At 54.4% G+C, this 27282-nt stretch overlaps 1 protein-coding gene across 4 annotated transcripts in view; it reads left to right on the top strand.

Moving 5' to 3' along the window:
• FBLN1 (fibulin 1) overlaps window positions 1–27282 on the top strand; it is a 117430-nt gene that overhangs the window by 20637 nt on the left and 69511 nt on the right. Inside the window, exon 1 of one of the 4 annotated variants that reach the window (XM_072843549.1) lies at window positions 13210–13426. The exons of the other annotated variants lie outside the window; for them this stretch is intronic. Coding sequence (XP_072699650.1) covers window positions 13351–13426 — 76 coding nt within the window. The 5' untranslated portion in view covers window positions 13210–13350. Of the gene's footprint in view, window positions 1–13209; window positions 13427–27282 lie in introns of those variants that run through there. 4 annotated transcript variants of the gene reach the window in all.

Below are 27282 nucleotides of genomic sequence, written 5' to 3'. Positions count from 1 at the left end.
CGGCAATCCTCTGCTTCACTCCGGCCTGTGAGCCCCTCTGGGAGCAACCACATCTTCGTGTTTCTGGGATGAGCCTGGGCATTCTTCATGTCCCCACTGCTCCTTCCTCGGCCATCCTCACTGCTCGGGGTTGTTGGGAAGATAACGTTTTTCCCCTCCCCTTACTCCCACTCGAAGCTGCTTTTGAGATTTTTATTTACGTTTGTTTTTCAACAGTTGGGCCATCCTGTGCTTAGAATATGGTTTTTCTTTGTGCTTCTCCTGTTTGGGGTAAACTGAGCTCCTTGAACCTGGGGGTTGACAAGATTCTTCCCCTTGCTTTTGGGAAATCCTTGGCCATCATCTCAGTATTGCTCTGCCCCTCCCTTTTTTTCTGGAGCTACAATTACATGTATGTTAGACCTTTTGACTTCATCCCATAAGTCTTTTAACCTTTGCATTTTTAAAAATCTATTCTTTCTTTCTAGGTTTTGGTTTACATACTTTTTACTGACTGGTTCATCTCTCCTGTGTTGTGCTGTGCCTAACCCATTGTTAAGCCTTTCCATCAAACACTTAATATCTCAACTTGAGAATGTCCACCTGTTTATTTGCTTCTTCCTCTCTAAAGATTCCATTTATGTTGTCACTGTTGTTGAAAATCTACCTTTTGTTATTTGGCCCACATTTTTCTTTATTTCCTTTGGCATTGTTATTTTCAATCCTGTTGTCTAGTTTCAGTATCTGCATCAAGTCTGGTAGTGCATCCTTTGCCCCTGCTTTCTCTTTATTTTTTTCACTCTTTTCTGTGTCTTGTGAGTTTTTTTAAAGATTTTATTTATTTGTTCATGAGAGACACAGAGAGAGAGGCAGAGACACAGGCAGAGGGAGAAGCAGGCTCCCTACCAGGAGCCCGATGTGGGACTTGATCCCAAGACCCCAGGATCACTCCCTGAGCCGAAGGCGGATGCTCCACCACTGAGCCATTCAGGTGCACCTACTTACTTTAATTTTTAAAAAATAGAAAGAAAATATCTCCTACATAGTTTATCCACATATTTACCTTTTAAAAAATATCATACTTGGGGCATCTGGGTAGCTCAGTTGGTTGAGCATCTGATTCTTGATTACAGCTCAGGTCATGATCTCGGGGTCCTGGGATTAAGCCCCTTGTCAGGCTCTGCATTGGGCTTGGAGCTCAGCGGGGAGTCTGTTGAGGATTCCCTCTCTCCCTCTCCCTCTCTGCCCCTTCCCCTCCTTGTGTTGCCTCTCTCTATAAAATAAATAATATTTTTAAAAAAAATAATTCTCTATCTCCCTCTGTCCCCCCTATCATACTTATGTGAGAAAAGCCTAAATATACAATCATATCTATGCCATGACTCCAACTATAAAAATCCACCATAAAATGAACGAGAACTGGAAAGGAACGTGAAAAATAAGCCTAATGGGTTGGGGTGGTGGGAGTGTCTGTTTTTCTCTGTACTTTTGATTTCCTTTAATGTGATTAAAATGTGGCTTACGGAATTGTTTAAAATATCGTTTTGGAAACAAGGCTTGGGGATGTGGCTCTGCCTGAGGTCTGCTTGCCCGGCAGTGTCCCAGGTTCTTGTAAATGGGCCACCGCCCCTCGGCTCTATTCGTTCTGAGTCACCCGAGGTGATCCCTGCTCTTCCAGAAAAACCCCACGCTTCATCTGACCCCTGTCTTCCTCCTCACTGAGACTCTTTTAAAAGCGGGGGACAATTAACCATATTGACCTGAGTCTCCCATTCATTTTCTGGTGCTTTAGCTCTGGACTCAGAGCCTGGAGAGCCGGGGAGAGGGGAGCAGCAGGCTCGGCCTATGGCTGGTTGCACAGCACCTGGTGAGCCCGTGGCCTTCCTGAGCCCCTGCTTCTCCACCTGTAAAGTGGGCACAATATTCTTACCTCACAGGATGGTTTGAGGACTCCAGGCCACGCTGTGTACGGCTTGCCAGAGCTTAGCTAAGTCTGCCTTTGAGCCATGGAGTCGACAGGTGGGAACAGATGGCAGGCACAGAGGCTCAGGTCACCAGCAGAGGGACACAGGCATGGCCAAGCCACGCTGGGCTGGTCTGATTAGACACACGAGCTAGGCCCATTCATTCATTCCCCACCTTTCCACAGGACACTAAATGTAGCTCAATGCAGGACAAATGTGCACTTTGCCCGGGCAAGCTCTGAGCCAGAGGCCCAGATGAACAAAAGGCCACCCTGCCCTGTGGTGCGAGAGATGGGTGCGTGGTCCACCCCAGCCTGGGCTGGTGAGTGTGAGGTTCAGGGGAGCGGGACCGCGGAGGCGCATCTCACCCTTCTGCCACAGACCACCCTACTGCACCCGACGTCAACCCTGAAATCCCAGGAGGGAGTTGAAGGTGTTTGGGGTCTGAAACATGAGAGCATGTAAAATGTGGTCATAAATGAAGTCAGCCTTGTAAATTGTGAAATCCCAAACACAGGCCGACTCCTTCCATGTCAGGGTAAACACTGCACATTTTATATTAAGACTGAGACTAACACCAAAGATAAGGTCGGAGCCCATCCCACGGTGGGGTACAACGCCCCATGTCAGATGCACCTCCCGGATGGTGAAGCTTCTGCATGTGGTCAGGGCGGGTCAGCAGGGCACTGCCGAGACGCCTTCCCACACGCCTCTCCTTAGACTGCCCCCCGGGGACTTGGGGACAGTTGGGGGCACTTTAGAAGGATGAGGATGGCTTTGCCAGGATGGGAGGGCTTTCCCAGGTGAGGGCATGGGCAGCCCCAGGCAAAGGAAGTCTATCTCATATCTGAATGGAAATTCCGTGTCCCCACCTGCCACCCCCGCCGTGCCAGCTCCAGGGAGGTAGGCAGGGTTTTGTCTGTTTGGTTCACTTCTGCATCTACAACAGCACCTGGCACATAATAGTTGTGCAATAAAATACCTGTTGAGCAAATGGGTGCATGAGCAATCCGCTGAGTGTGCCGACAGGAGCGGCTGAAGATAAAAACTGGAGGAAACAGGCGGGACCTCGCGTGGCAGCCTGAGGTCCTGGATGTCGTCCTGCAGACGGTGGGGGGGCCAGCGGGGGTGCAACAAGATCCCCGGGTATTGCCCAACTGCCCAGACGCAGTTGGGATGGGGGCAGGTGTGGGGCCGCCGGACCCCAGGCAGGGTCACAGCCACAGCCACAACCATGGCAGCCCGCCAGGAGCACCCAGGGCCTTGGCTGACTCTTGCTGTGAAGTGTGTGTGCGTGCAAGGCTTCTCCTGGCCACACTGCCATGTGGCCACGTGGAGGCAAGAGGACGGGGAAGCGAACGGCAGCAAAGCCAAGGGGCGGGAGGGAGGGTGAGGGCCGAGCAGACAAGAGCAAGACCCCAAGGGAGGGCCGCCTGGTGCCCGGGGAGGAGGGCGTCGCGCCACCATGCCGACCTCTGTTGAGTGGCCCCCTCCCAGTCTGCAGGGTTCTAGAAAGACCATATGAGCTGATGAGCCCACCCCCCACCCCCCCGCCCCGTGCCATGACACTGGCCCTTGGTCACGGCTCCATAAAGATACACTGGGATATTGCAAAATGCGACGGAAATGCCAGGCCACCCGGGGAGGCCAAGGCCTCTGTCCAAACCTTTGCTGTGCTTTCCGCCCCAGGCGCCGCGCCTCCAAGTCTTCACCCTCTTCCCTGGTCAGGCTTCAGGGACCTCCACGAGGTCTTCTAAGATCAGCGCTCCCCACACATCCTTCTCCTCCCCTCCTTCTTCTTCTCCATCACAGCTGACACTCATCGGACAGGCTCCCTGTGCCATGCTCATGTCCAGAAGCCTCATGCGTGTGACCCTCCTTAATCCCCCCAACACCAGTATGAGTGTGATGCCAATATCCTTTATTATAAAGAAGCCACTGCAGCTCAGAGAGGATAAGTGACTTGCCTAAGGCCACCCGGCCAGTCACTGGTAGAAGCAGCATTGAAACAGAGGCTGTGAGGACAACGCTTGCTCATAGCCATCAGGAGGACTTGCTGGGTACGAGACGGGTGAGTCAAGACAGGAGAGTGTGGTCTCAAACACTGGTGCTCTATGTGTATAGAGGGAATCCTGAAGGTTTTTCCTTCGGGGTTAGCTTCACACGCTTGTCTCCACCCAGGAGACCAGGGGCCGAGGTTCTTGAGAGCCAGGCCCACACCCCACTTGCCCAAATTCACCATGCCCTCTCCTCCCGCGTTTCCTCCTTTCCTTGCACACCTGCCATGCTTCTGTGAGCAGCCCTGAGCCACCCCTCCCTGCAGCCTGCCCCTTGCCAGGCCTCCCACGCCTCTCCCTGGTTCTGAAATGGCTGCTGTAGGTCTCCCCCAGACCACGAGCGCCCCGAGAGTGGTCCTGGCACAGGTCTGTGCTCAGCGTTTGCAGAGTGAATGAATCCCATGCAACGTGGATTGATTCTGAAGTGGCCCTGGGATTGGAGGGACTAGATGGAGAGTTGGTTTTTGCTACAGAATCACTGTGGACTCTCAGGGCATGTCCCTTCACCCGTGTGAGCCTCAGTTTTCTCATCTGTACAATGGGGACAATTTGAGGAAAAGAGGGTTGAAAGCATTTGATAAACTGAATTGGGGTGTGGTGGTAAGAAGGGGTGATGGCAGTTCCCAAGCCAGCTCCAGGGAAGGGCTGCTGGGCCCACTCCTTGCTAAGACGAGAGACACTCTCACAGCTATGTGGATGTTTCTCAATCACGAGTCGATACAAAAGACTGTTGCGTTCCTTTTAGGAAAACACTACCTGCGGAGACTTCTGGCACTGACCACTTGGTTTAGCGAGTTTGCTCTGGTTGCAGAGACCCCGGCCACCCATCCCCCCTACACGCACAGCTGGAACCTAGTGGGGAGCTTTGGGCCTTTAATTAGAACCATTTGTCCTTCCAGCAAACGGCAGGTGACTCGGCCAGCTTAGAGAGAGATGCTCATTGGAGCAGCATGTGCCCTTTGAGCCATTCGTCTGACTTCTGGGAATCTGTCCTAAAGAAATAATCCCGAATATGAAAAGCCTCATGAGCAAATAAACGGTCTTTGGAGTATTCCTTATATCAGCAAAGAAACTGGAATTAACTCAAATATCCAATAGGGGAATGAGTTGTTTCCCCAACTGGTTGGCGTTTTATTGCCCACCGAGGAGGAATGGCTGTGGAGGCTTTGTAGCCACACAGAGCATGTTTATGATAGAATGTTAATTAAAGAAATTGGGTTACAAAACTATGTACCCTGAGATGAGCTATGTAAACTATGCATACGAAATACGGGAAACAAATGCACCACAGTTCTACTTGTGTCAGGAGGGTGGGATCGTGGATAATTTTTTTTGCTCCATTTTCCTGGTTTTCTGCAATGTGGTTATAGTTAAAAGTATATTATAAACTAAGGAGTCAAAACAAAGAAACAATGGCTGGTTTTCCTGGGGTGGAGATAGAACTCCTGACTTTGTAAAAATAAGTTCTGCAGAACCACTGGCATGGCTTAGTTTAGATTTTATTTTTCTTCAGTGAAACAGTAATGCACGTGGAGGATAGAAAAATATTCAGTGCAGAAAGATCGAGGAATGCCACCATCCTAATGGAATGGCATTTTTTTCTTCCAATATCGCTCCATATTTATATATATTTTAACAAAGCCTAGTGTATTATATACAATATAAATATACAAGTTTAAATTCTGCTTTAATTTTTTAAAAAAGATTTTATTTATTTATTTGAGAGAGAGAGCAAGAGAGCACAAGCAGGGGGAGCGGCCGAGGGAGAGAGAGAGGGAGTAGCAGATTCCCCGCTGAGCAGGGAGCTGGGCAGATGGACATGGGGCTCGACCCATCAGGTCATGATCACAGGGTCCTGGGATCAAGCCCCACATCCAGCTCCCTGCTCAGTGGGGGAGCCTGCTTCTCCTTCCTCCTCTGCCGCTCCCCCTACTTGCATTCTCTGGCTCTCTCTCTTTCTCTCTGTCAAATAAATAAATAAAATCTTAACAAAACAAAACAAAAAACCCCAAGCATCTCCGTTGCCACAGTCTTCATCTTTGTAAATTTAAAGAGTTACATGATATTTCATAGCGGAGATTTGTCGCAGATGGACTTAACTCGCTGTCTCCTACACCCTAGTTGTTAGGTTTCCATTTACGCTCATGTTTCTATTATAAAGCTCATGGCCATAAAATATAATTGCACATGATGTGCATAGAGTTGTGCAGACTGGATACGTAAAATCTTACCGCTTTCCTTTATATTGGCAGCAACAAAGTAGAAGCCACGATGGAAAACATATTCCATTTGGAATGTCAATCAAACATACAAAGCCCTTTGAACTAAAGAAGTAAGGATGTTGTAAGATTTTTTCCTTCCAAAAAATGCAACATGTTAATAAAGGATGCAGTTGTCCAAGAGGAGGGAGTCGAGCGGGGTGTGATTCCCACGGTGCCCACAACATCCTGCCCGTTGGCTGCTCTCGGGGCGCTAACATACCCTCCTTTCCCTCTACTCTTTCTCTATACATACGACCTTGTCTTTGCTGAACTCAAGCCCGCTGTCTTGCATTCGCTACGAACCCAAGTTCCTCCCATCAGAGGCAACCAAAGTCACACTCAGGTGTTACATTCAGACACGCCGTGACATCAGAGCCACTCTTCCCACTGCCACCGCTCTTAGCGGGATGCCCATTCCTCCTCCTCGTCACAAGCCCAAGTGTCTATCAGGACTCTCAGTTGCCACCAGCTCTGGTCGATATAAATGGAAAGAAGTTCATTGCAACGGTCCTGGACGGCCTGCGGAATGATCAGGAACAGCACAGACCAAGCCTAGAAGCTGGGCTAGACCAGGGACATCTGGAGGGAAGCCAGGCCACAGCCAAATTCAGGCCACAAAGCCAGTCAGGTGATGTCACCGCCACCCACCGCGGAGCCCCTCAATGCCACGCTTGCTCTGCTGCCAGCACAGAGCCCAGAAATTCCACATTCTTGCTGCTGCTGCTTCTGTCAACAAAAGGGATTTGCCACCAACCAAGCCTCTTTCCATTACCAGCTCCCACTACAAAGTCTGGGGCGGGTGTGGGTGGTTAGCCCCCCTCGGTCACGAGCCAGCACCCCGGTTTCAAGGAGAAGGATGAGCTTAGGCTCCGTAGCGGGAAGAGAGCAGGTCTGCCTCGTGAGGCTCTTCGGTGGGGTCTTCCTCCAACAAAGGGGGAGCACATGGTCGATATTGTTGTAACCCTGCAACCCAGACTAACAGGGAGGCTTCGAGATCCCCATTCTGAAGCAATGTCTCTGGCAAACAACGAAAGACACGTGGATCTGTGCTGGAACAAGCAAAAACCCCAACAAAAGGCAATCCAAGTTTCCACCACTGTCCCCAAAGCATCGGGGCAGCTTCTCCAGAACCCAATCAGTTTAACAAGATTTTATTTATTTATTCATGAGAGACACAGAGAGAGAAAGAGGCAGAGACACAGGCAGAGGGAGAAGCAGGCTCCATGCAGGGAGCCTGACGTGGGACTTGATCCGGGTCTCTAGGATCAGGCCCTGGGCTGAAGTTGACACTAAACCGCTGAGCCACCCAGGCTGCCCCAGATCCTCTCATTTTTGTTAAAATAAAATTACATCTGCTTCAGCATGTAAAGCTTCCTGCCTGCCACCCCCCCACCCCCGCCCACAACCGAACCACAGGAGCTCCGTGCTTTTAATCTTTTTGACTATCATTCTTCCCTCTTCCACTTAACTACTTTTAGGACAGCCCAAATACCTTGCCTGGTCCCCCAAAGACAAAATCTCCTTGGCTTTTCTGTTCGCTGGACTTCTTTCCACTTTGGGGGGCACTGCAGCTCCAGTCTTCAAAGCAGAGCACAGCCCCTCAGGACCTATGTGTTACCATATAAAATTAATGATTATGGTTTCATGTGAATTTGCCTTGATCATGCTGATCCACAGAGTCCCAGGACAGCTGAGGTTCTAGAATTTTCTGAAACGTTGTATGCTCCCCCTTCTCCTTCGCCCTCCCTGGCTCCAGTGTCCATTTACGACGTCCCAAGACCATGACAAATACCACCTCTTCCTCACCCCTCTCTCTCTCCCTGTAGCAGTCTGCTAAAGCTGCATAACAAAACACCCCAGACTGTGTGGTTTGAGCAACAGAAATATATTCTCTCACGGTTCCAGAGCCTAGACCCCTGGGACCAAGACGTGAGCAAGGTTGGCTTCTCCTGAGGCCTCTCTCTTGGAGATGGCCTTCCTCTCATGTCTGCACATGGTCATCCCTCTGTAAGTGCTCCTGTACTAATCTCGTCTTATAAAGACCCCGCTCTTAATGGATTGAGGACTGCCCTAATGACCTCGTCTTACCTTACTTACCTTTTTAAAGGCCCACCTCCAAATATGCTCACAATGGAAAGGTACTGGGACTTAGAACTTCAACAGATGCAGATTATGGGGGGCGGGGGAGACCCTAATTCAGCGCCCAACACTAGCCGACCACCTGGCACTGTGCCGGGCGGGCACGGTGGGGTAGTTAGGCACACCTGGGCGGCCTCCCAGCTCTGCTGCTGGTCCGCATGAAGCTGGCAGCTTCCTCCACGATTGTGCCTCGCTCCCTGTGAAATAGGGGTCACACAATGGGGGACACGCCTTCCTCTCGGCTGGCCATGTGAGTGAAATCAGGTCGAAGGCCTGAGGCTCGCCAGGGCACTGGACGTGTGGAAATTAATATTGTGAGGAGGTGGTCATGGCCTTCCCTGGTCAGGGGCTTCCCTGGTCAGGGGCTTCCCTGGTCATGGCCTTCCCTGATGACCCAGAGTTGTCACCAGACGTGGAGGCACCCAGCGTGGGCCTCTCCAAGAGCGGTCACTCCCCTGACCGTGAAAGCAAACACGCATCCAGGAGAACCTTGATTTGGTGCCCCGCCGCGTGGGAGTTCAGGAGAGAGGTGTTTGCTGGGGGCCCCGGGGAGGCCGGGGGTCCTCCGTATCTTGTGTGTCATTATTGATTGTTTACGTATATTTGACATAATTGGGTATCTCTGATTTTCTGCAGCCTCATCGAGGGGAAAGGACTGGTTTCTCATTTGTCGCTCTAGTCACGCCATTGCCCCTAGGACCTTCCCAGTAAGGAACAGACCCCAGGGTGAGAGTGGAGAAGGGACCCAGAGAAGCCAGGGAGGGGACCCAGGGGTGCAGGTGGTCAAATGGCAGCAGGAGCCTGAGGAGAACAGAGCCCAGGGAGCCACACGGGGTGTCAGGGGCTCTGCCATCTTCCAGGCCCGGAAGGGTGGGGGTGCCAAGGGCAGCCAGTGGTTCCAGGGCGGGGCACCCCTGCAGGAACCACAGGAGGCTTGTCCTCCAGAGTCAGGGCAGCGCCAGAGCCATTTGTTTTCTGACTTGGAGAAAAACAGTCCACATGTGCCAACAATGATCTTTCAAACAAACGGAGAGCAATTTGTTATGGGCGGTGGGGAGCATTGAGTCCTCTGGCTTCTCTGCGATGACGGGAGAAAGCTGGGCTGTCACAGAGGGACATGACAAATGGCTTCCTGCTTGGAGCAGAATCTGGGGTGGGGGTGTCATCTTACCCCGGCCCGGCGGGGGGGCTGTCAGGTGGAGGGGGGACTACCTGGTCCCTAATCTCCTCAGTGGAACCTCTCTGAAGACCAGTCCCATCTTCTGCAAACCGCACGCAACATCCTGCTTCTCAAGTTTTTTGACTTCTACGTAGAGATCCAGAGGGAAAATGGTTAGAACTTAGGGCCAGAAGAAGCTCGTCTCTCCTGATGAAAGGGTGCACGTTCTTTGGTCACAAAACAGGAGTTGTTTAAGTGCTCATAATTTAAATTTTACTTTGCTTGCCCAAAAGTTACTTTGGTTGTCAAGTTTAGGTAGGTATAGGGATTATACACTCCAGGTTTCTGGTACAATTATTCTTTCTGTTGCAACTGTTTCCAAAAAAGAAAAGGAAAGAAAGAAAGAAAGAAAGAAAGAAAGAAAGAAAGAAAGAAAGAAAGAAAGGAAGAAAGAAAATTTAAATAAGAAAATTTTCATTAGTAAACACAATATCCAATTTCTTTTAGTTCCCTTTTGATCTTTAGCTACATGAATATAGCTTTTCTAGGGTTGTAATTGCAGGCTCACACTCACACTCAATTTTGTTTTGTTTTTTTTTTTTTTTGCTGCTTTTGTTTTGTTTTGTTTGTTATTTTTACATAATATTAGTTCACAAAGATCATATTTCCACTGGGGCATCCTATTCAGTCTTTTCCACAATGGTGCAATATTCTCCGGAACCACGGAATATCGGTAGAGTTGAATCTAATCCTATGCACCATAAATAGGCTATTGTCGGACATTGCATTTTTTTCTAGATCGCTCACTATAATAAACAATTGTGTTATTACAAAAACAAATGAGCAAAGGTTATGAAAGAAGTCACGAAGAAAACAAATACAAATGGCTAATAAGCCCATGAAACATGTTCAAGCTCTGGGGTGATACATCAGACGATGATTGATGATATATTGAAACAGCAAGACGCCCCGCGCTCTTGCCCGTGGACAGAGCCCAAATTAAACAAAGATGTTGCTCAGTGCTGGAGCTGTGGTGGAGAGACTCCGGGCTTGGCTGTGTCCCTCCCATTCACAGGGATGTGAATCGGTCCATGTCTGGGGGCAGCAATTGGTCTCCTAGGGCACCCTCTTCTAGGCTAGATGCTGAGCCTACAACATGCAGGTTTCTTTTTAAAAAAGATTTTATTTATTTATTCATGAGAGACACAGAGAGAGGCAGAGACACAGGCAGAGGGAGAAGCAGGCTCCATGCAAGGAGCCCGATGTAGGACTTGATCCCAGGACCCCGGGATCACCGCCCAAGTGGAAGGTAGACGCTCAACCGCTGAGCCACCCAGGTGTCCCAAACACAGGGGTTTCACTCATTCATTAAACACTCCCCCCTGACCCCCCAATTTAAATGCCCTAAATGTCCAGTCCCCAGGGGAGTGGTGAAGCACTATTCAGGGGTCCGGTGAAGCACTATTCAGGGGAGTGGTGAAGCAAACATGTGTCCGGTGTTCACACTATTCACTCACTAGATGTGTAATAAAGGTTTCTTAATACGACAGGGAAATGTTTGTGCTACAGTGTTGGGTGACACACTGAACCTTGATACAAGTCGCTCTCAGACCAGCCCAAGACTGGGACTCAGCCAGCCTGGTTTCAAGTCCTGGCACTGCCCATCACCTAGTTGTGAGCATTTGACCGGTGACCTCGCCTCTCTGAGCCTCGGTTTCCTCATCTGCAGAAGGTGAGCACTAAGGTCTCCTAAGGCTGTCGTGGTAACAAAACAACGTGTCGTGTGCACGGCACATGCTGCACCTTCTCTGAACTATAAATTCTCTCCGGGGTCCTCTTATCCTCCCATGCCTTAAAAAAGAACGAAAACAAAAACAGAAGCACAAATCTTCAATGTGTCTCCAGCTCAGAGCTCCCCACCCACTCCCGTCTAAGTGCCTGCGGGACCCTGCCACGCGCGTGTGCCTCGGACACTGCCCACCACTCAGTCCTGCGGAGTGGCCCAGGGCAGGGAACCCTGCTCATTTGTCAAAGGCCAATCCCAAGCCACCTCTTTTGGGAGGGGTCCTTAGCCTAGGAATTGGCAAGTGACCCCCTTTCGGGAGCATTCTTAGGCTCTCTGCAAACCTCCAACTTAGGTTGGAGGCATCAGTGAAGACGTGCATTTGCTGCCTTTTTGTTTTTTATTTTTGACTCAAACGTTCATTTAGGAAAGAGCAGAGCCTGAGCGAACAGCTGGATGAACTGTCACATGGTGAACCCAACCTTGTAACCAACGCCAGGATTTACAAAACAGATCCCAACCAGGCCCCCCAAAGGCCCCCTTGTGCTCCCCAAGGACCATCACTCTCCTGACTTCTAAGCTGTTCTCGTCCTTCACATAGACGGATCATGTAGAATGTTCTCTAGTGTGTGCCTCCATGGCTGCCCTGTGTCTGTCAGGCCCATTCTTGCTGCAAGAACCCCTCAGCACCCACTTCTCAGAGCTGTGTGGCCCTGGGAGGTGCCACTGCCCCAGGATGTTTTCATTCTAGTGCTGGGGATGTCTGGCAGTTCCTAATTAGAAGCTGTTCTGAATAGTGCTCGTGCTGTTATCAACACCCTACTACCTGACTTGCCATGCACACTTAAACCTGTGTGCATTTTTGCTGGGTGTGAACGTGGGAGTGGGGTGACTGGATCAGGGGGTCCATACATTCAACTGAGTGGTGTTCTCATGGCTTTCCTCTCATCGCTCCACACCTTCGCTTGCGCTAGTTTTTTGTTTTTTGTTCTTTTTTAACACAAATGCATTTATGGTCCTACCGGACTAATGCTCCTTGGGTCACCACTGCCTGGTTGCAGCCATGAATTCCCACACAAAGAGGTCACTCCTGCAGGCCCAGCCCAAAGGCTGCTTCCTCTCCTTCCTCTCTGCAAGTCCAATCTCTTCCTCTGCGCTTGGGGGGTGGGGAGGGCTCCTGGGTTCAACGCGTTCCCCTGGGGTTGGGATGCTGCTGCGAGTTCCTCTGGCCCGACGGGCGGCCTCATGAGGGCAGAACCAGGTGGCAGGACGGCAGGACGCAGCTGGGGCAGCCGGGGGGCTTGCAGGCCGCGGGGGCATCCGTGAGCGCAGCGCGGCCCAGGGCGGGAAGCGACCACGGGGGGGGGGGGGTGCGGGGCTTTGCTCCGGGAGCCCCCCTCCCCCTGCCTCCGAGGGACACCGTCCTGTGTCCCCCCCAGAAGGCGCCTGACCCCTGGGGACCCCTCGCCACCTTGGTCCCCGACTCCCCCCACCGCCTCCCTTTCCGCGGAGCCGGGAGGAGCTAACCTTTGGTACCCAGCGCGCCCCTGGGCGGGCGGGTGGGGAAGGGATCGGGTTTCACCGGCGCCGAGGTGGGGAGGGGAGGGAGAGGGGGAGGGCGGCCGGGATGGGGTGCCCCCCTCCTCGGCTCCCACCGGGGAGAGGTTTGGGGGTCCCCGCTCCCGCCCCCGGCCGTGGCCCCGCGCGCCCCTCGGGGGCCGGGGTGGCGGGGGTGGCGGGGGCCCGCGGGGGGGGGCGGGCCGGGAGGAGGGGAGGGGGGGAGGGAGGGGGAGGGAGGGGGGGAGGGCCGGCACCCGGCGCCCCGCGGCCCCGCCCCCGCCGCGCCCTCCTCGGGGCGGGATAATTGAACGGCGCGGCCGGGGCGCAGCGTTGGCTGCGGAGGCCCGGCCGGAGCGTGGAAGCCAGCAGCCCGCCCCGCGCCCCGCGCCCCGCGCCCCGCGCCCCGCGCCCCGCCTTTGTCCGCCGCCGCCCGCCGCCCGCCGGCCCCATGGAGCGCGCCGCGCCGAGGACCGTCCCGCTGCCGCTGCTGCTGCTCGGCGGCCTCTCGCTGCTGGCGGCCCGAGGTAGGGGCGCCCCAGCCCGCGGCCCCGCTCTCCCGCGAGCCCCGAGCCCCGAGCCCCGAGCCCCGAGCCCGGAGCGGTGGGAGTGTTGGGCCGGGCCGTCCTGGGTGCTGCGCGCCGGCCGCGCCCTCCCCGCGCCCCACTCCGGGCTCTGGTCCCAATCGCCGTGACCTGGGCCAATTGTTTTAAAGAAGCCGTTTCCTCCTCCCGGACCCATCCTCCTTCTCCTGCCCCCCCGCCCCCCCCCCCCCCCCCGCCGAGTGCCCACCCATCTTCCCACCGGGGCGACGTTGGGAGGTTAGGGAGAAGCCCTAGCTGGTGGTTGTGAGCCCCTGGGTGCCCTGCTCTGCGGTCCGAGCGCCCTGCGCATCTGCTCGGCCGCCCCCACCTCCACCTCTCCGTAGGGGCTGTTGTACCCAGCTCGTTGGTGAGAAAACTGAGACCCGGGACAGTAGTTTGTCCAGGGGACAAAGCCAGTCATGGGTTAGGGGGTGGGCTTGAAAAATCAGAAAGGAAGAGCGCAGTCTGCAGATTTTTATGGTGATAGCCAGTGTGGAGAAACCTCTGCCTGCCCTCCTGGGACATAGAGGGCCTCAAGACCGGGGCTGGGCAAGGCTACACACAGCTGGGGCTGGGGACAGGCCACTGCCAGACCCACCCACCCAGGGCAAGGGGCCAGAGTGCTGCGCCCAGGACTGGCAGCGTGGGGATGGCCCTTGGCCCTTCTTTCCCCCTTTATCCTCAAGGCCCAGCTCCTGGGGGTGGGGGTGGGGTGGCCACTGGGCCCTGTGGATTAGAGCCACAGTGGGTGAGCCCGAGCCATGGCCTCTGACCTCTCTGCTGACCTGTGACTCATCACTCATTAGTCAGGCCTCCCTGCCTGGAGGCTTTGTTCTTCCTGGGGCCAGGCCCAGACAAGAGCCCTGACCACCTTCACAATCCCAGATGCTTTATCTCGTGCTTAGTTTTGTTTCTTTGCAAGTCTTCTGTGACCACCCTCCTGCTTGGTCAGAAGGTCACCGGGGAGAGGTTGGGGGCAGAAGGCAGAGCCCTGCAGGGGTTTCTTGGCTTGCTCACTGCTTGCAGTAGGTCCAGGAGCTCTGGCTCTGGGGAGTGGGGCATCTCATGGGGGACATGGCATGGGAGGCACAGGGCTCCAGCTTGGCAGAGAGCCATTCTGCACCCCCCCCAACACACACACTCTGGGCTCACAGGAGGCTTGTTGAAAGAGATGGTGCCTGAGCAGGAGCTGGTCAGGCAGGCAGAGGGAGGAGGGGCATTTATCACAGTGGCTGGAGTGAAAGCCCCAGGGGGGCTCCCTTTGGAGGCCACACAAGACTCTTGTTGGAAGTAGAAAGGGCCCCAGGGCCCCTGTGTATTTTACAGACGGGTAACTGAGGCAGGCCCAGCGAGAAGGCATGGTAGAGAGAACTCGGGTAACTGAGGCAGGCCCAGCGAGAAGGCATGGTAGAGAGAACTCTCTCAAGCCTGAGTGCCCCCATCCCCCACCACGGTGCTGTCCTGCCCACTGTGTGAGCAAGTTCCTCTGTGGCCTGGTGGGGGCCTGGCGGGGTCTGCCTCGGAAGGACTCAGGCTGGAGGGGCTCCCATCTTCTTTATCCAGAAGGCCCCTGACTTCAGGCCTCTGTGCTAAAGGAGACCTGCTAAGTGCACACCCAGGCTGGCGTGGCCTTCTGTTTCTTTTGGGGTGGCCCCCTCTTTTGAGTTTGGCATGGTCTGGGGAGAGGGAGCTGGAGCTCGTGGGTCTGTGTCTGGAAGCCTGGAAGCTGTCAGGTTCCCTGCGGTGACACAGTCCCACCCCCACCCCCCAAGGGCCATGGGGGGCACGAGGAAATGTCATTGGAACCAGTCACGGGGAAAGGCCATCCTGTGGGGAGCCCTGTAGCTGAACCTCCCTTGGCCTGGCCCCCACGATGCAACAGGGCACTGGTCTTCCGTGCCAAGGGACAGTGCCGAGCCACCGCCTGTCCCGTGTCTGTCTGTCCTGTTGGGCTTTGCCGATGGCGGGGTGGGAGGGAGTGGAGAGGAGGAGGGCATTTGGGAGAGACAGCCGCGCTTTCTCCAAGACTTTCTTGGCCTCTGGCTGCAGCGGGCAGCGTTTCCGACTGATTACAGAGCAAGGCAAGGCGCTGGGAGGGAGAACAAAGACGGGAGAGGGCTTGGCTTGGAAGCACATGGCCTGCGCCGCTGCTGGAACTTTCCCAGGCTGGTGGTGGGGGCTGGACAGGCTGGAGTGGGGGTGCTGCTGGAGTGCTGAATGCGTAGAGAAGAGACTTGGGGTCCCCCAGGGTGGGGGGCAGCCCTGCATCCTCTCGTGTGGGGGTGTCCAGGTGACACCTTCTCCTGGCACTGCCTGGGACCCCCCCCCGCCTCCCTAGTGCAGGACCCCGTTTGCCACCCCTTCTGGACAGTGGTGTGCGGGGCCAGGGGGGATGCGAAAGCCTGGCTCCCTCATCTTGGGGTCCCAGCGGGCCGGCACGAGCTTCTGTGGGCCGGGAAACAACTTTGCCTGTATCCGGTGGTTTTCTCATTTGTAAAATGAAGATAACAGAAACCTTCTTCCTGGCCTGCCCTGGGGACTGAGGGAGAGATGGGGGGGGGCCCTGCTCGCCGAGGCAGCCGGATTAGTATCACCTGGTATTTGCGTGGCCCCCTCCCTGGGTAAGACAGGGTCCTTTCCCCACAGAGAGCTCTGAAAGTCCTACTGAATTCCCCGGGACGGCTTGGATCCAGCAGCTGTCGAGAGCCAGAGCCAGAGCTGTGCTGGGGAAGGGGACGCCGGTGGCCTGGGCCAGCCTCCTCCAGCATCCGTGCGCTGGGTATCTGCTCTATGCCGGACGCTGTTCTAGATCGTGGGGAGACGGCCAGGAAGAGTTGAGGCCTGGCCCTTCTGCCCGAGGGGCTCCCACCCCGCTGGAGGGCCAAGAGTCAACAGGTCATTAGGAACCAACCCCATAGGCCGAGAGTCAGGGAAGAGTCAGGGAAGATCTCCCGAAGGACACAGCCTGCAACTGGCAGGTGTAGGAGGAGCTGACTGGGCTTCTGGGAAGCATGGCCAGGAGGATGGTGCTCCGGGCGGAGGGAAGCACACGGGTAAACACCCAGAAGGCGACAGGGCACATGGACACATGTCCTCTTCCCTCCGCTTCCTTTGAAGGCAGGACTCTGAGCAGTGGGCACAGTGGGTGGCACAGCCTTGCGGATAAAGTCACACGAAAACAGGCCCACTAGTATCCCAGCCATCTCGCCAGTGTGTTTGATACAAGGAAAGCCTCGCCTTTGCAGCACATCACATTGTAACAATTTGATTAATAAAAGCTTTTACAGACTCCAGTGTCCTTGTAAGGACCTCAGATGTGGCCACCTAACCAAACGGGGACACCCATGATGGCAACTTTCCTGGGATTGGAGACCCTTTGGCCTGGAGGGGGCTTGGCGATGAGAGGGTGTGGCGGGGAGGCTGGTGAGGTCATCGGCCCAAAGTCACAGCGGGCTGGGCGCTGTAGACTGGCCCTCGTCCTCCTGGGCCGCCTCCGTTAGCCCTCGGGCTGGTCCTCACAAGGCTCTGGGTCAGGATGGAGTCAGGTGCCTGTTGTTCCAGCTGCCTGCGTGTTATCAAGAGGTGGGGGTGGGCCCTCAAAGGAGGTGAGGAGACTGGTCCCAATTCCGAATGTGACCGATCCCATGCTCTCTTCTTCTGTTTCCTGAAGTACGGAGAACACACCCTGCTCTAGGAAATTATTATAATTGACCTATTTTTACATTAGTCTCTTTTAGTCCTCTCAACAATCCTATGAGGAAGGTGCTGTCCTTATTTTCATTTTAGGGACATATAAACGAAGGCCCAGGGCAGTTAAGTAACTTGCCTGGGAAACCCAGTGGTGAATGGAGGGCTGGGATGCAGGAGCCCCGCTCCTGACTGCTCGGCCGTCTTGCCTTAAACCTAACGGTGGGGGGTGGGGACAAAGCGGGTGGGACAGTACTTGAATCCCATACACAAGTGCATGTGTGACGGGGTCCTGAGGAAGAACAGGTGTTTCCCATACATGGGAACCATAGAACCCTTGCGGGGCTCGTGGCTGGCTTGGTGTAGGACATGATCCCCGAGGTGACGGCACCTGTCTTATTTCAGGTTAGTGGACAAGCCTGTCCTGCCTGTTCTGTCCTGGGAAGCCAGTGGCCGTGGTGGTGGAGGGCTGTTTGCTCCGGTACCCAGCCCAGGGTCTGGCCATAGACCTGCCTCTCCCTTGGATGTGGCCCAAGTCAGGCCCTCCTTGCTGCCATCTCAGGGTGGGCTCAGGAGCCCCCAAGGAACCTATGTTGACCATGCTCCCCCTGCTTCAGGGGGAGGCGGTGCACGCAGGGATGGATGCCTCTGGCCACAGGACGCTGGGTGAGGTCTTGAACTGTCCACAGGGTAGAAAGTCGCCCCTTTCCTGGCATCTTTATAAAGGAAAATATTCTTGGCTGGTCCTGGGTTCCAGACACAACAGGGCGGGCCCGACATCTGGAGAGGACGGCCCTGGAAATTGTTTAGGTCATTTTCCTGCTTAATCTGGCCCCAGGCTTGCCAAGCGATCCAGCCAGAGGGCTCCGCTGACACGGCCAGTGCCGGGAGTAGGGACGCTGGACTCCCGCCCACCCTGTTGCTGACTCTGGGGAGACCCACCTGCCAAGGGCCCGGGTTACTGCTCCTGAGAGCCAGGGGCCGAGCCTTCTTTTCTCCACATTGGCGGGTCTGTGATGTGTATAGTTCCCTGCACTGCCAGCCTCGGGCCACTCAGGGGGGACACCACGCAGCTGGCAGTCTGGGCCCTTTAGGGGATCCAGAGAACCAGCCTTGGGGGCTGATGGGAGCCCGGGATGGGCTTTATGGTGGGCATTTGAGGAGAATGTGGGAAGAACAGTTTGCCTATCAGCCCATGGAAGCCACAGGTCAGCTGGTCCACTCCTTGTATAGGTGGGGGAACAGGCCTAGGAGGAGAAGGGAGGTGATAAGTGGTGTCATGAATCCGCTCAGTTCTTGTCAGCAGATGTTTCCTGAGTGTCCCTCATGAGCTTGGCCTGGCCCCTGAGGAGCTCTTCATAATGCCTCTATCATTTGTCAGTTCTCAGCAAGCTCGAGGCCCCAGGACACGGGACAGACACGGTCCCTGCCTCGTGGAGCTTGTGTGCTGTGTGGGTCTCATGTGGCTCCAGAACAAATGACTGCAAACTGAGCAGCTTAGAGCAACAGAGGCCTAGCCTCTCACCGTCCCGGCGGCCACAAGTCAGATATTACGGTGTCTGCAGGGCTTTGTTCTCCACCAAGGCTCTGGGCGGGGGGTGGGGGGGGTGTCCATCCTTGCCTCTCCCAGCTCCTGGGGGCTCTTGGTGTGCCTGGGCTCGTGGGTCCCTCTTTCTTCACGTTGCTTTTTCTTCCACCGTGTGTCTCTTCTAAGGATACTTGTCATGGGATTTGGGGTCACCCACATGATCCAGGAGGATCTCATCTTGAGATATTTATTTATTTTTTTACGATTTTATTCAGTTATTCATGAGAGACACAGAGAGAGGGAGAGACACAGGCAGAGGGAGAAGCAGGCTCCCTGTCGGGAGCCTGATGCAGGGCTCAATCCCAGGACACCGGGATCACGCCTTGAGCTGAAGGCAGACGCTCAACTGCTGAGCCACTCAGGTGCCCTCATCTTGAGATCCTAATTACACCTGCAAAGACCCTTAATCCAAATAAAGCCACATTCCAGGGTTAGGACGTGGATATATCATTTTAGGGGCCACCGTTTAAGGCATCGCACATACTAACAGCAAACCCAGAAACACATGCCCTCCCGGGGCTGTATCAGTAGGAATCAGTGCTGCAATGACCCTGACATGCCATGACGAGGACAGCAGACAAAGGTGCCTCTCAAGTGGGTGGATGGGGAGGTGATACCTAGCTGAGGTGTGAGTGGTGGGGAGCTGTCTGCAAAGACCTGAGAACAGCATTTGGACAAAAGGAGCAGCTAGCCCAAGGCCCCAGGTGGGATCAGATGTATTGGAGGGACCAGAGGGGAGTGTGTGCCCCTGGGAAAGAGTGGCGGGGAGCAGAGGGTGGCCGAGATGGGAGGGTCTTAAAAACTAGGATGCAGACTGTGGGTTTTATCCAAAGTGAACTAGGAAGTTGCTGGAGGATTTGAAGCAGAGAAGTGACACTGACTCAGGTTTCTAGAAGTCATCTGGACTGCCGCTTGGTGAGTGGACTATGGGCAGACAAGGGGGGGTCAGAATAAGCCAGTGTGGGGGCTTCTGCAGGGTCCCCGGCTAAAGCTGCCCTGGGTGGAGTGATAGTCAGGGGGCTGCTGGGAAGTGCAAAGATCTAGGGTGCCTGGTAGCTCGAGTGGACAGGACTTGCATGGGATGAGCATGGAGGGTGAGGGAGAAGGATGGTTCAGGCTGACCCCGTTACTGTGGTGTGAGCAGAAGGGTGGGTGGTGGTTGCTAATAACTGAGCTGGAGATATGCTTCTGATTTTGACACGATGTCTCTCTGCAACCCACTCCTGTCATTTCCCCCCCATTATCCATGAAGGGGGATGTGAAGCGACCAAGGCCCAAAGAGGCCAAGTCGCACACCTGTGTTGCTGTGTGGAGCCACCAGGATTCAAACCTGGAAGCATGGCTCTCAAATGTGTTCTTTTTTTTTTTTTTTTGCTTTAAAGATTTTATTTATTTATTCACGAGAGACACACACAGAGAGAGGCAGAGACACGGGCAGAGGGAGAAGCAGGCTCCATGCAGGGAGCCCGATGGGGGACTCGATTCTGGGACCCCAGGATCACACCCTGAGCCGAAGGCAGACGCTCAGCCACGGAGCCACCCATGGGCCCCCCCAAATTGTGTTTAGGAACAGCAGGGCAGCAAACCTCCTCCTCTCTCTTGCTGCCTGGAAGTCTTGATTCTGGAAAGTTCTGCTCCGGCGGCAGCCAGTTTCCTTCCGCGTGTTACCAGAGTGTGTGTGAGCTTTAGAGTCCGAGCCAGACTCCAAGGCCACCTCTGTGTTTGCTCTGTGGCATCAGGCGACTTGCTTAATCTCTCCCTGACCCCCTGTTTCCTCGAGCTGCCAGGATGCCATGAGATCATTCGTTCTTTTACAGGAATCGATTGAGGGCCTGCTCGGAGGCCGGCGTGGGGCAGGGTGCAGAGCTTGTCCCAGCCCTCGTGGCACTAAGTACACACGCAGTTAATCATTTGTGCTGGTGCTGGGAAGTTCGAGGTGCACAGAGACCATAGAGCATAGAACTACCGTGTGTGTGTGTGCACGCGCATGTAGGGGTTTAGTTGGGGAAGACTTCTGGAGGAAGAGACCTTTGAACCGACGTGGGTGTGAATGAGCTGGTCCCAGGAAGGGAGTGGACACGGGACCACCCAGCTCCAGCTTACAAAGGCCAGGTGTAGAGGACACATGACAGGTGGCCAGAGAGTGCAGGGGGCAACCAGGGGAGACGGCCCTGCAGGGTGGGCTGCCGTAGAGACCTCAGGAGGTGAGGACGGCCCCCGTGTCCACTGCCCTTGGTCGCTCGCAGGAGGTTACTGCCTGGAGGGAGCGATCTGGGAGCTGCCTCTCCTCTCCTTCCCAGAGATGTGCCTTCTGGTCCCTCTCTTGTGCTGCCTCCTGTCGCTGGTTCTCTGCCCGAGACCCCTGTCTGTCTGTGACACGTGCTGTGTGTGATGGTTTGAGGCACCTGCCGCCCTTGTGTGGAGCCCTGAGAGCAGACTCCAGCATCCCCCGCACCCCACCTCCTGGGCCGGTCAGGTGCCCCTGAAGGGGGAGATGGCTCCGTCCTTATCCTAGACCTGCAGGGGATGTGGAGGTACCAGGCACCAGACCCCAGTGACAATTACCTGGTGTCTCCCTGGGCTGTCCCTATGAGGACAGTCTCCTCCTGCCTTTCCACCTCTGGATCCCTCTCCCCAAGCCACAGCCTGCACATGGAAGGGTCATAAGAGGGGCTTTTTTCTTTTTTCTTAAGATTTTGTTTTTAAGAAATCTCTACACTCAACGTGGGGCTTGACCTCACAACCCTGAGATCAAAAGTCATGTGCTCTACCAACCGAGCCAGCCGCGGAGGGGTGTTTTGAATGCACAGAGGACGTGGGACAGCATGAGAGCAGTGGCCAAGGGTTGGGGAGGGCCCCTTGCAGGGGTGGGCTGAGCCTTCCAGGGTTTTCTGTTTGGTTGCAGTTTCCTGTTGCTTGTACGAGAAAAACAAGAAAATGGACTTGCTAGCCAGCCTCTGATGCCGCACCTTCTCCCCCTTCTCATTTATGCACCAGAGCTTATCACTTTTTTGTTTTGCCAAACAAGACTGTTAAAATAGAAAGCAGAGATCCAGCCAATCACCACCACAACCATTCCATATACATACAGGATGTTTGGAGGGGCAGGGTCTCCGAATAAAAGAAATAAATAAAAGACGGCCTTTTAAGTGGGATCAGGCTGGTTTGTGGAAAACCTCCCTTGGCCATTTCCTTTCTCTCCCATTTTGTTGCAATCCAGTGGGAATTTTGTCAGACTGGTGTCCATATGTGTGGCGAGGTTTGGAAAGCCTTCGCTTGACTGCAGGCTAACTTCTCTCCACCCAGTTTATAGATGAGGAGACTGAGGCCTGGCCTTGTGCCAAGTGAAAGGACCCTCATTGGTGGAGCTGTGACCAGACCCCGGGGCCTCTGCAGCTCCAGCCCTGGGCATGTCCCACCGTAACACCCTACACGAAGCAACTTGGCTTACTTCTCACTTGCTCATGGGCCAGTCCAGCGTTGCCCAGAGCCCCTGTGATGATGACAATAGATGGCAGGCTGACATTCTGGAAGCTTCCACCCAAGGAGCAGTATAGAAGCCCTCTAAGTGTCAGCCAGTATCTATAGTGTTGGGAAGAACATGCATGTCTTTACCACTTGATGAGAACATGTGCTGCTCTAGACCGTGAGGCACAGTGTGGCCCTGAACACTTAGCATGCCTTTGGCGTCCATCAAAACCACCAGACTCACAGTCTGCCCTCTAGTCTTTACGAAGCCCTAATTCACCCAGAAGTTTTAGCTGCTGTCTCAGGTGACAGGTGGTATCTGAAGCTGGTGAACCAGGCTATGTCCACATGCTCATCAGTTATTTCTGGCAGGTGTGGCTCTTCCCTGAAGGGAGGTGGTGGGGTGTTGGCCACGAGGCAATGTGTCGGTCTGGAGGGGTGTGTGATTCCCGTGAAGAAGAACGCTCTTCCCATTCCCATTCCTGGTGCAGTAACTTGTGTGACTGTATGATTCCATTTCGAAGACTCTTTCTGTGGTCCGACCCTGATGTAAGCATTTTGCCTGGATTATCCCATCCAGCCTCCCAGCCCAACACTGTAACCTCCTCACTTGACAGGTAAGGAAGAGGAGGCTCAGCGAGGTGGAGGCCGGTCCAGGGCTGGGCAGTTTTAACCCACACATCACCTCCCTTGGAATATCTGAGTCGAAGGCTAATAAGATTTTGCAGCAGAGCTTATTCTTCGTTTATATTTAGTGTAATGCTTTGTGGATCCAATTCACAGTCGGATTACAAGGAACCAGAGGTTAAAAGTGTGCTCCATCGAAGCTTCTGCTCAGAAGGGAGGGAAGTGGTCCGAGAGAGAAGATTGCAGACTGCCGGTGGCCCTGCTTCTCTTAAGAGCACCTGCGGCCCAGCATCGGGCATGCGTGGGCCTCCAGCATGGGCTCACCTGAGGGTGACGTCATCGATATTGGCATTGCTCCCAGGAGTTAGGGATAAAAGAAGCCTCATTTGCTCCATGTGGCTGAGGGCTGTTCAGATGTGGTGGGGTCTCTGCATGGGATTTCTGTGAATCGATGTCCTTCTGGAAGGGCTGCCAGCCAGTCTATGACTGCTGGTTGGCCTGACGCTGTCCACCGCCGTGAAATCCTTGATGGTTGGTGCCAGTGAGATGTGGTGTCCAGTGGGAGGTGTCACCCTGTTCTCTTCTTGCTTCCCAACCCCAGGCCCCCTGGCCCAGCTGTATATCCCCTGTCCGAGCAGACCACTGCCTGGGCTCCCCCCCTCTCTCTTTCCCTTGCACTGACAATGCTGAATTCTTTTTTTTTTTAAGATTTTATTTATTTATTTATTCATGAGACACACACACACACACACACACACACACACACAGGCAGAGACACAGGCAGAGGGAGAAGCAGGCTCCATGCAGGAAGCCTGACGCAGGACTCGATCCCGGATCTCCAGGATCACATCCTGGGCTGAAGGCGGTGCTAAACTGCTGAGCCACCCGGGCTGCCCACAATGCTGAATTCTTAATGTATGTGGTTGGGGAAGTGATGCCAGAAGGATGGCCTCCCTGTCACCCCCCAAAAGCCTTCCCTAGGCTCTTGCTCAGGGTAGAGAGTGAGCCCTGCCCTCTGCTTTCTTTCCTTAACATTTCACCTCTTCCCTGAGGTCACCTGGCTTGCTACGTACAAACCTGTAGCCGCCACCAAACTGCTACAGGGGGAACTGTCTCTAAATAGTATTTTTAATTTATTGTTATTTTTAAAAAAGATTTTATTTATTTAGGAGAGAGAGAGAGAGAGCACAAGAAAGGAGAGCAGCGGAGGGAGAGGTAGAAGCAGGCTCCTCACTGAGCAGGGAGCCCGATACGGGACTCGATCCCAGGACCCCGGGATCACGACCTGAGCTGAAAGCAGACGCTTAACCGACAGCCTCCCAGGTGCCCAAACACTCAATCAATTTTTTTAAATGTGTTTTTTTTTTAATTGCGGTAAAATACACATAACATAAAATTCACCATTTTAAACGTTTTTAAGTGCACGGTTTGGTGACATTAAGTACATTCCCATGGTTGTGCAACCATCACCCCGTCCGCCCCCAGAATCTTTTCATCTCCCCAAACTGAAGCTCTGCGCCCACGGAACAGCTCCCACCCCCCACCCTGTCCCGTAGCCCCTGGCGCCCACCGTCTGTTTTCCGTCTCTGACTGTGGCTCCTCCAGGGACCTCGTAGGTGGAGTCTCACAGGCTTGATCCTTTCCTGACCGGCTTACTTCACTGAGCACGATGTCTTCAACAACCAAACTTTAAACGGAGCTTTTAGTTCATAATTAGGCTCTCGGCTTTTAAACCATCGTGGGGAAGGCCAAGGTCATTTTAACGCAAAGACGCCTGTGTAGCCACTATTCTCCAGGCACGAGGAAGGGTAAGCAATGGTCCAGACTGTCGTGTTCTATGTGGCTTTAGTAGAACAGGAAGCTGGGGTCTCTATCATCCGAACACGGTGCGTAGCAGGTTTTCAGACTATCTATGCAGGCAATGTTTTTTTTTTTTTAAGATTTTATTTATTAATGAGAGACATACAGAGAGAGAGAGGCAGAGACACAGGCAGAGGGAGAAGCAGGCTCTACGCAGGGAGCCTGACATGGGACTCGATTCCGGGTCTCCAGGATCACACCCTGGGCTGAAGGTAGCGCTAAACCGCTGAGCCACCCGGGTGGCCCATGGCAATGTTTATAGTGACCGCTCTTCCCTTGCTACAGAGCAGGGACAGGCGGGGACACCAGCCTGGGCTCCCTACCTAGCACTCCTTCCCTGGGCCACCATGCCTCCTTTCTGCCCTAATGTGATTTTGGTCCCCAGAGTAAAGCTTGTTCACGACAAAGGGGACAAGGATGAAAACAGCAAAGACAGCTCGGAGTCCCTATCGAATTGCGATGGGTCTTGGAAGAGGTGTGTGGGGGGTGGGAGTGACATTGGCCTTGGTGCTTTAGAGACCCTGGGCCCGCCCCAGGGAAAGGAAATGCTTGGGAAGAGCCCAGGGGAAGGTGGGGGAGGGGGCTTTTTTTGTTTCAGAACATAGGTTAATAACAGACCTTCTCTTGGATGGGATGCACATGTCCGTGAAAGACCAACCTGCTGCAGATGGTACCTGTTGACACCTTGAGCCGTGACTCTGGAGAATTCTGCAGGGGGTTCCCCTCTGTCTGCGAGACCCCTCCTTTCCCTGCAGCTCTGATGGGTTGGGGGGCAACTGTCTCTAAGGCCAATAAAGTGGTAATTCTGGAGTCTCAGACCCATGGCCCCAGCGTGTCCTGGGCTCTCAGCAGCCCCACACTAAGGGGTAGTAGGCCCCAATCAGTTGTTATTCCGGGGAGTCATTGACTCCCCGTGAAGAGGTGTGTTTGCAGGCGAACCTTGTACTCCAGGGACAGTCTTGCAGATCCGGCCTGGTTAAGAAGCCTGTGGCCAGTCTGTCCCGTTCAACTAATACTGAGCCTCGCTGTTTGTGCCAGGTGTGGGCGGATGCTACAGGGTCACCGGGAGGACAGAGGTACCATCCCTGCCCCAGAGGAGTTCCTAATTTGCCAGGAGGCAGACCAGACCAGCTTTGGAGGCTGTCAGAACCAAACCTGATGCCTGGCTTTGCCACTCACCTCCCCCAGCCGTGTGACCTTGAGCTAGTTCCTTAACCTCTCTGAGCTGCAATTTTCATACATGCAAAATGGGGAACATAATGAACTGGCCTCACTGGGGGTCTTGTGAGAATCGAGGTAAGTGCTGGGCCCAGCACACAGTGAGCACTCAGCGACAAGCACTCACTGAGCGATGGCAGTGATGGTGGGGAGGCATGATGATGAAGGATATCCCGACAGAGCTGGGTGATATCTGGAGGTGAGCAGGTGTAGGGCTGGACGGAGAAGGACCAGAGCCTCGAGGGGCCAGAGCCCAGGCCCAGGAGCAGTAGAGCGAGAGGTTGGCCTGGAAAGCATCGGGGATTTTGAGTGACAGCTGAGCGCTCCCCCTGGTGTGGGGAGGGCAAGGCATGGTCCGGGGGGGGGATGAGGACGCCCTAGCCTTTATGTTCCCATCCCTGTGTGGTGACTTAGCTCCATTTGGCTTCTTCCGTTCGTAATTATCTTTGAAGTCCAGGTTCCATACCTACAGCCACCGATGGTGACAAGTTTGGTGATAAAACACTTAAGGCATACGCTTTATCTTTTTTTTTTAAGATTTTATTTATTTATTTTTGAGAGACAGAGAGAGAGGCAGACACACAGGCAGAGGGAGAAGCAGGCTCCCTCGGGGAGCCCGATGCGGGACTTGATCCCAGGAACCCCGGGATCACACCCTGAGCCAAAGGCAGACGCTAACCGCTGAGCCACCCAAGCGTCCCCCACAGCATATGCTTTAAAGACAGTGGTGAAAGGGTTAGAGGAGACACAGGAGTAGGACAGCCCCTGGCTGCCTTCTGTGTGCCGGGCACTCACAAGAACCCTGTGACTCAGGGGTCCGAGCCCCATTTCACAGATTGGGGCACCCCTGTGAGGTGCAGACAGTTTCAGGAATTTGCTCCAGGGATGGTGAGCTGCAGAGTAGGCTCGGGGGTGGGGGGACAGGGGCTTGAACCCCCATCTGCCTGATGTTGCCCCTTCCTCCCCGCTGCACTGCTATGCTCCGGAGGGCTTGATAAACAGGGGCTGGCAGTCTCCCTCTGGTCCCTCTGACTTTAAGCCCCAGCTCTCAGCTCATCCTGACATCAGCACCTCTGCCTTGACCAGAAACCCATGAACTTTGGCCAGTTAGCCCAGCTCTCAAGGGCCACCCGTTGGCCACCGGTGCTGGCCCTATACCCTGGCAGCGGTGCTCCAGCTGCGGGGCTGGCAGGGCCGTGTGAGCAGGGAGGCCTTCAGGACAGCTGTCCCCTGCTTGTTCGGAGAGTCTGGAGAATGTCTTCCCTTTGATCCAGCTCCTCTCCTCCCTCTCTGGCCTAAGCAAATACTCAGGACTTTAGGAATGACAGTTTATGAACAGAGATGTCCAGCC

The sequence above is a fragment of the Canis lupus genome, chromosome 11 (genome assembly GCF_048164855.1).
Source record: "Canis lupus baileyi chromosome 11, mCanLup2.hap1, whole genome shotgun sequence".
NCBI classification, from domain to species: Eukaryota; Metazoa; Chordata; class Mammalia; order Carnivora; family Canidae; genus Canis; species Canis lupus.
The sequence above is the reverse complement of the archived record's forward strand: the minus strand, read 5'-3'. Positions and strand labels throughout refer to the sequence as shown.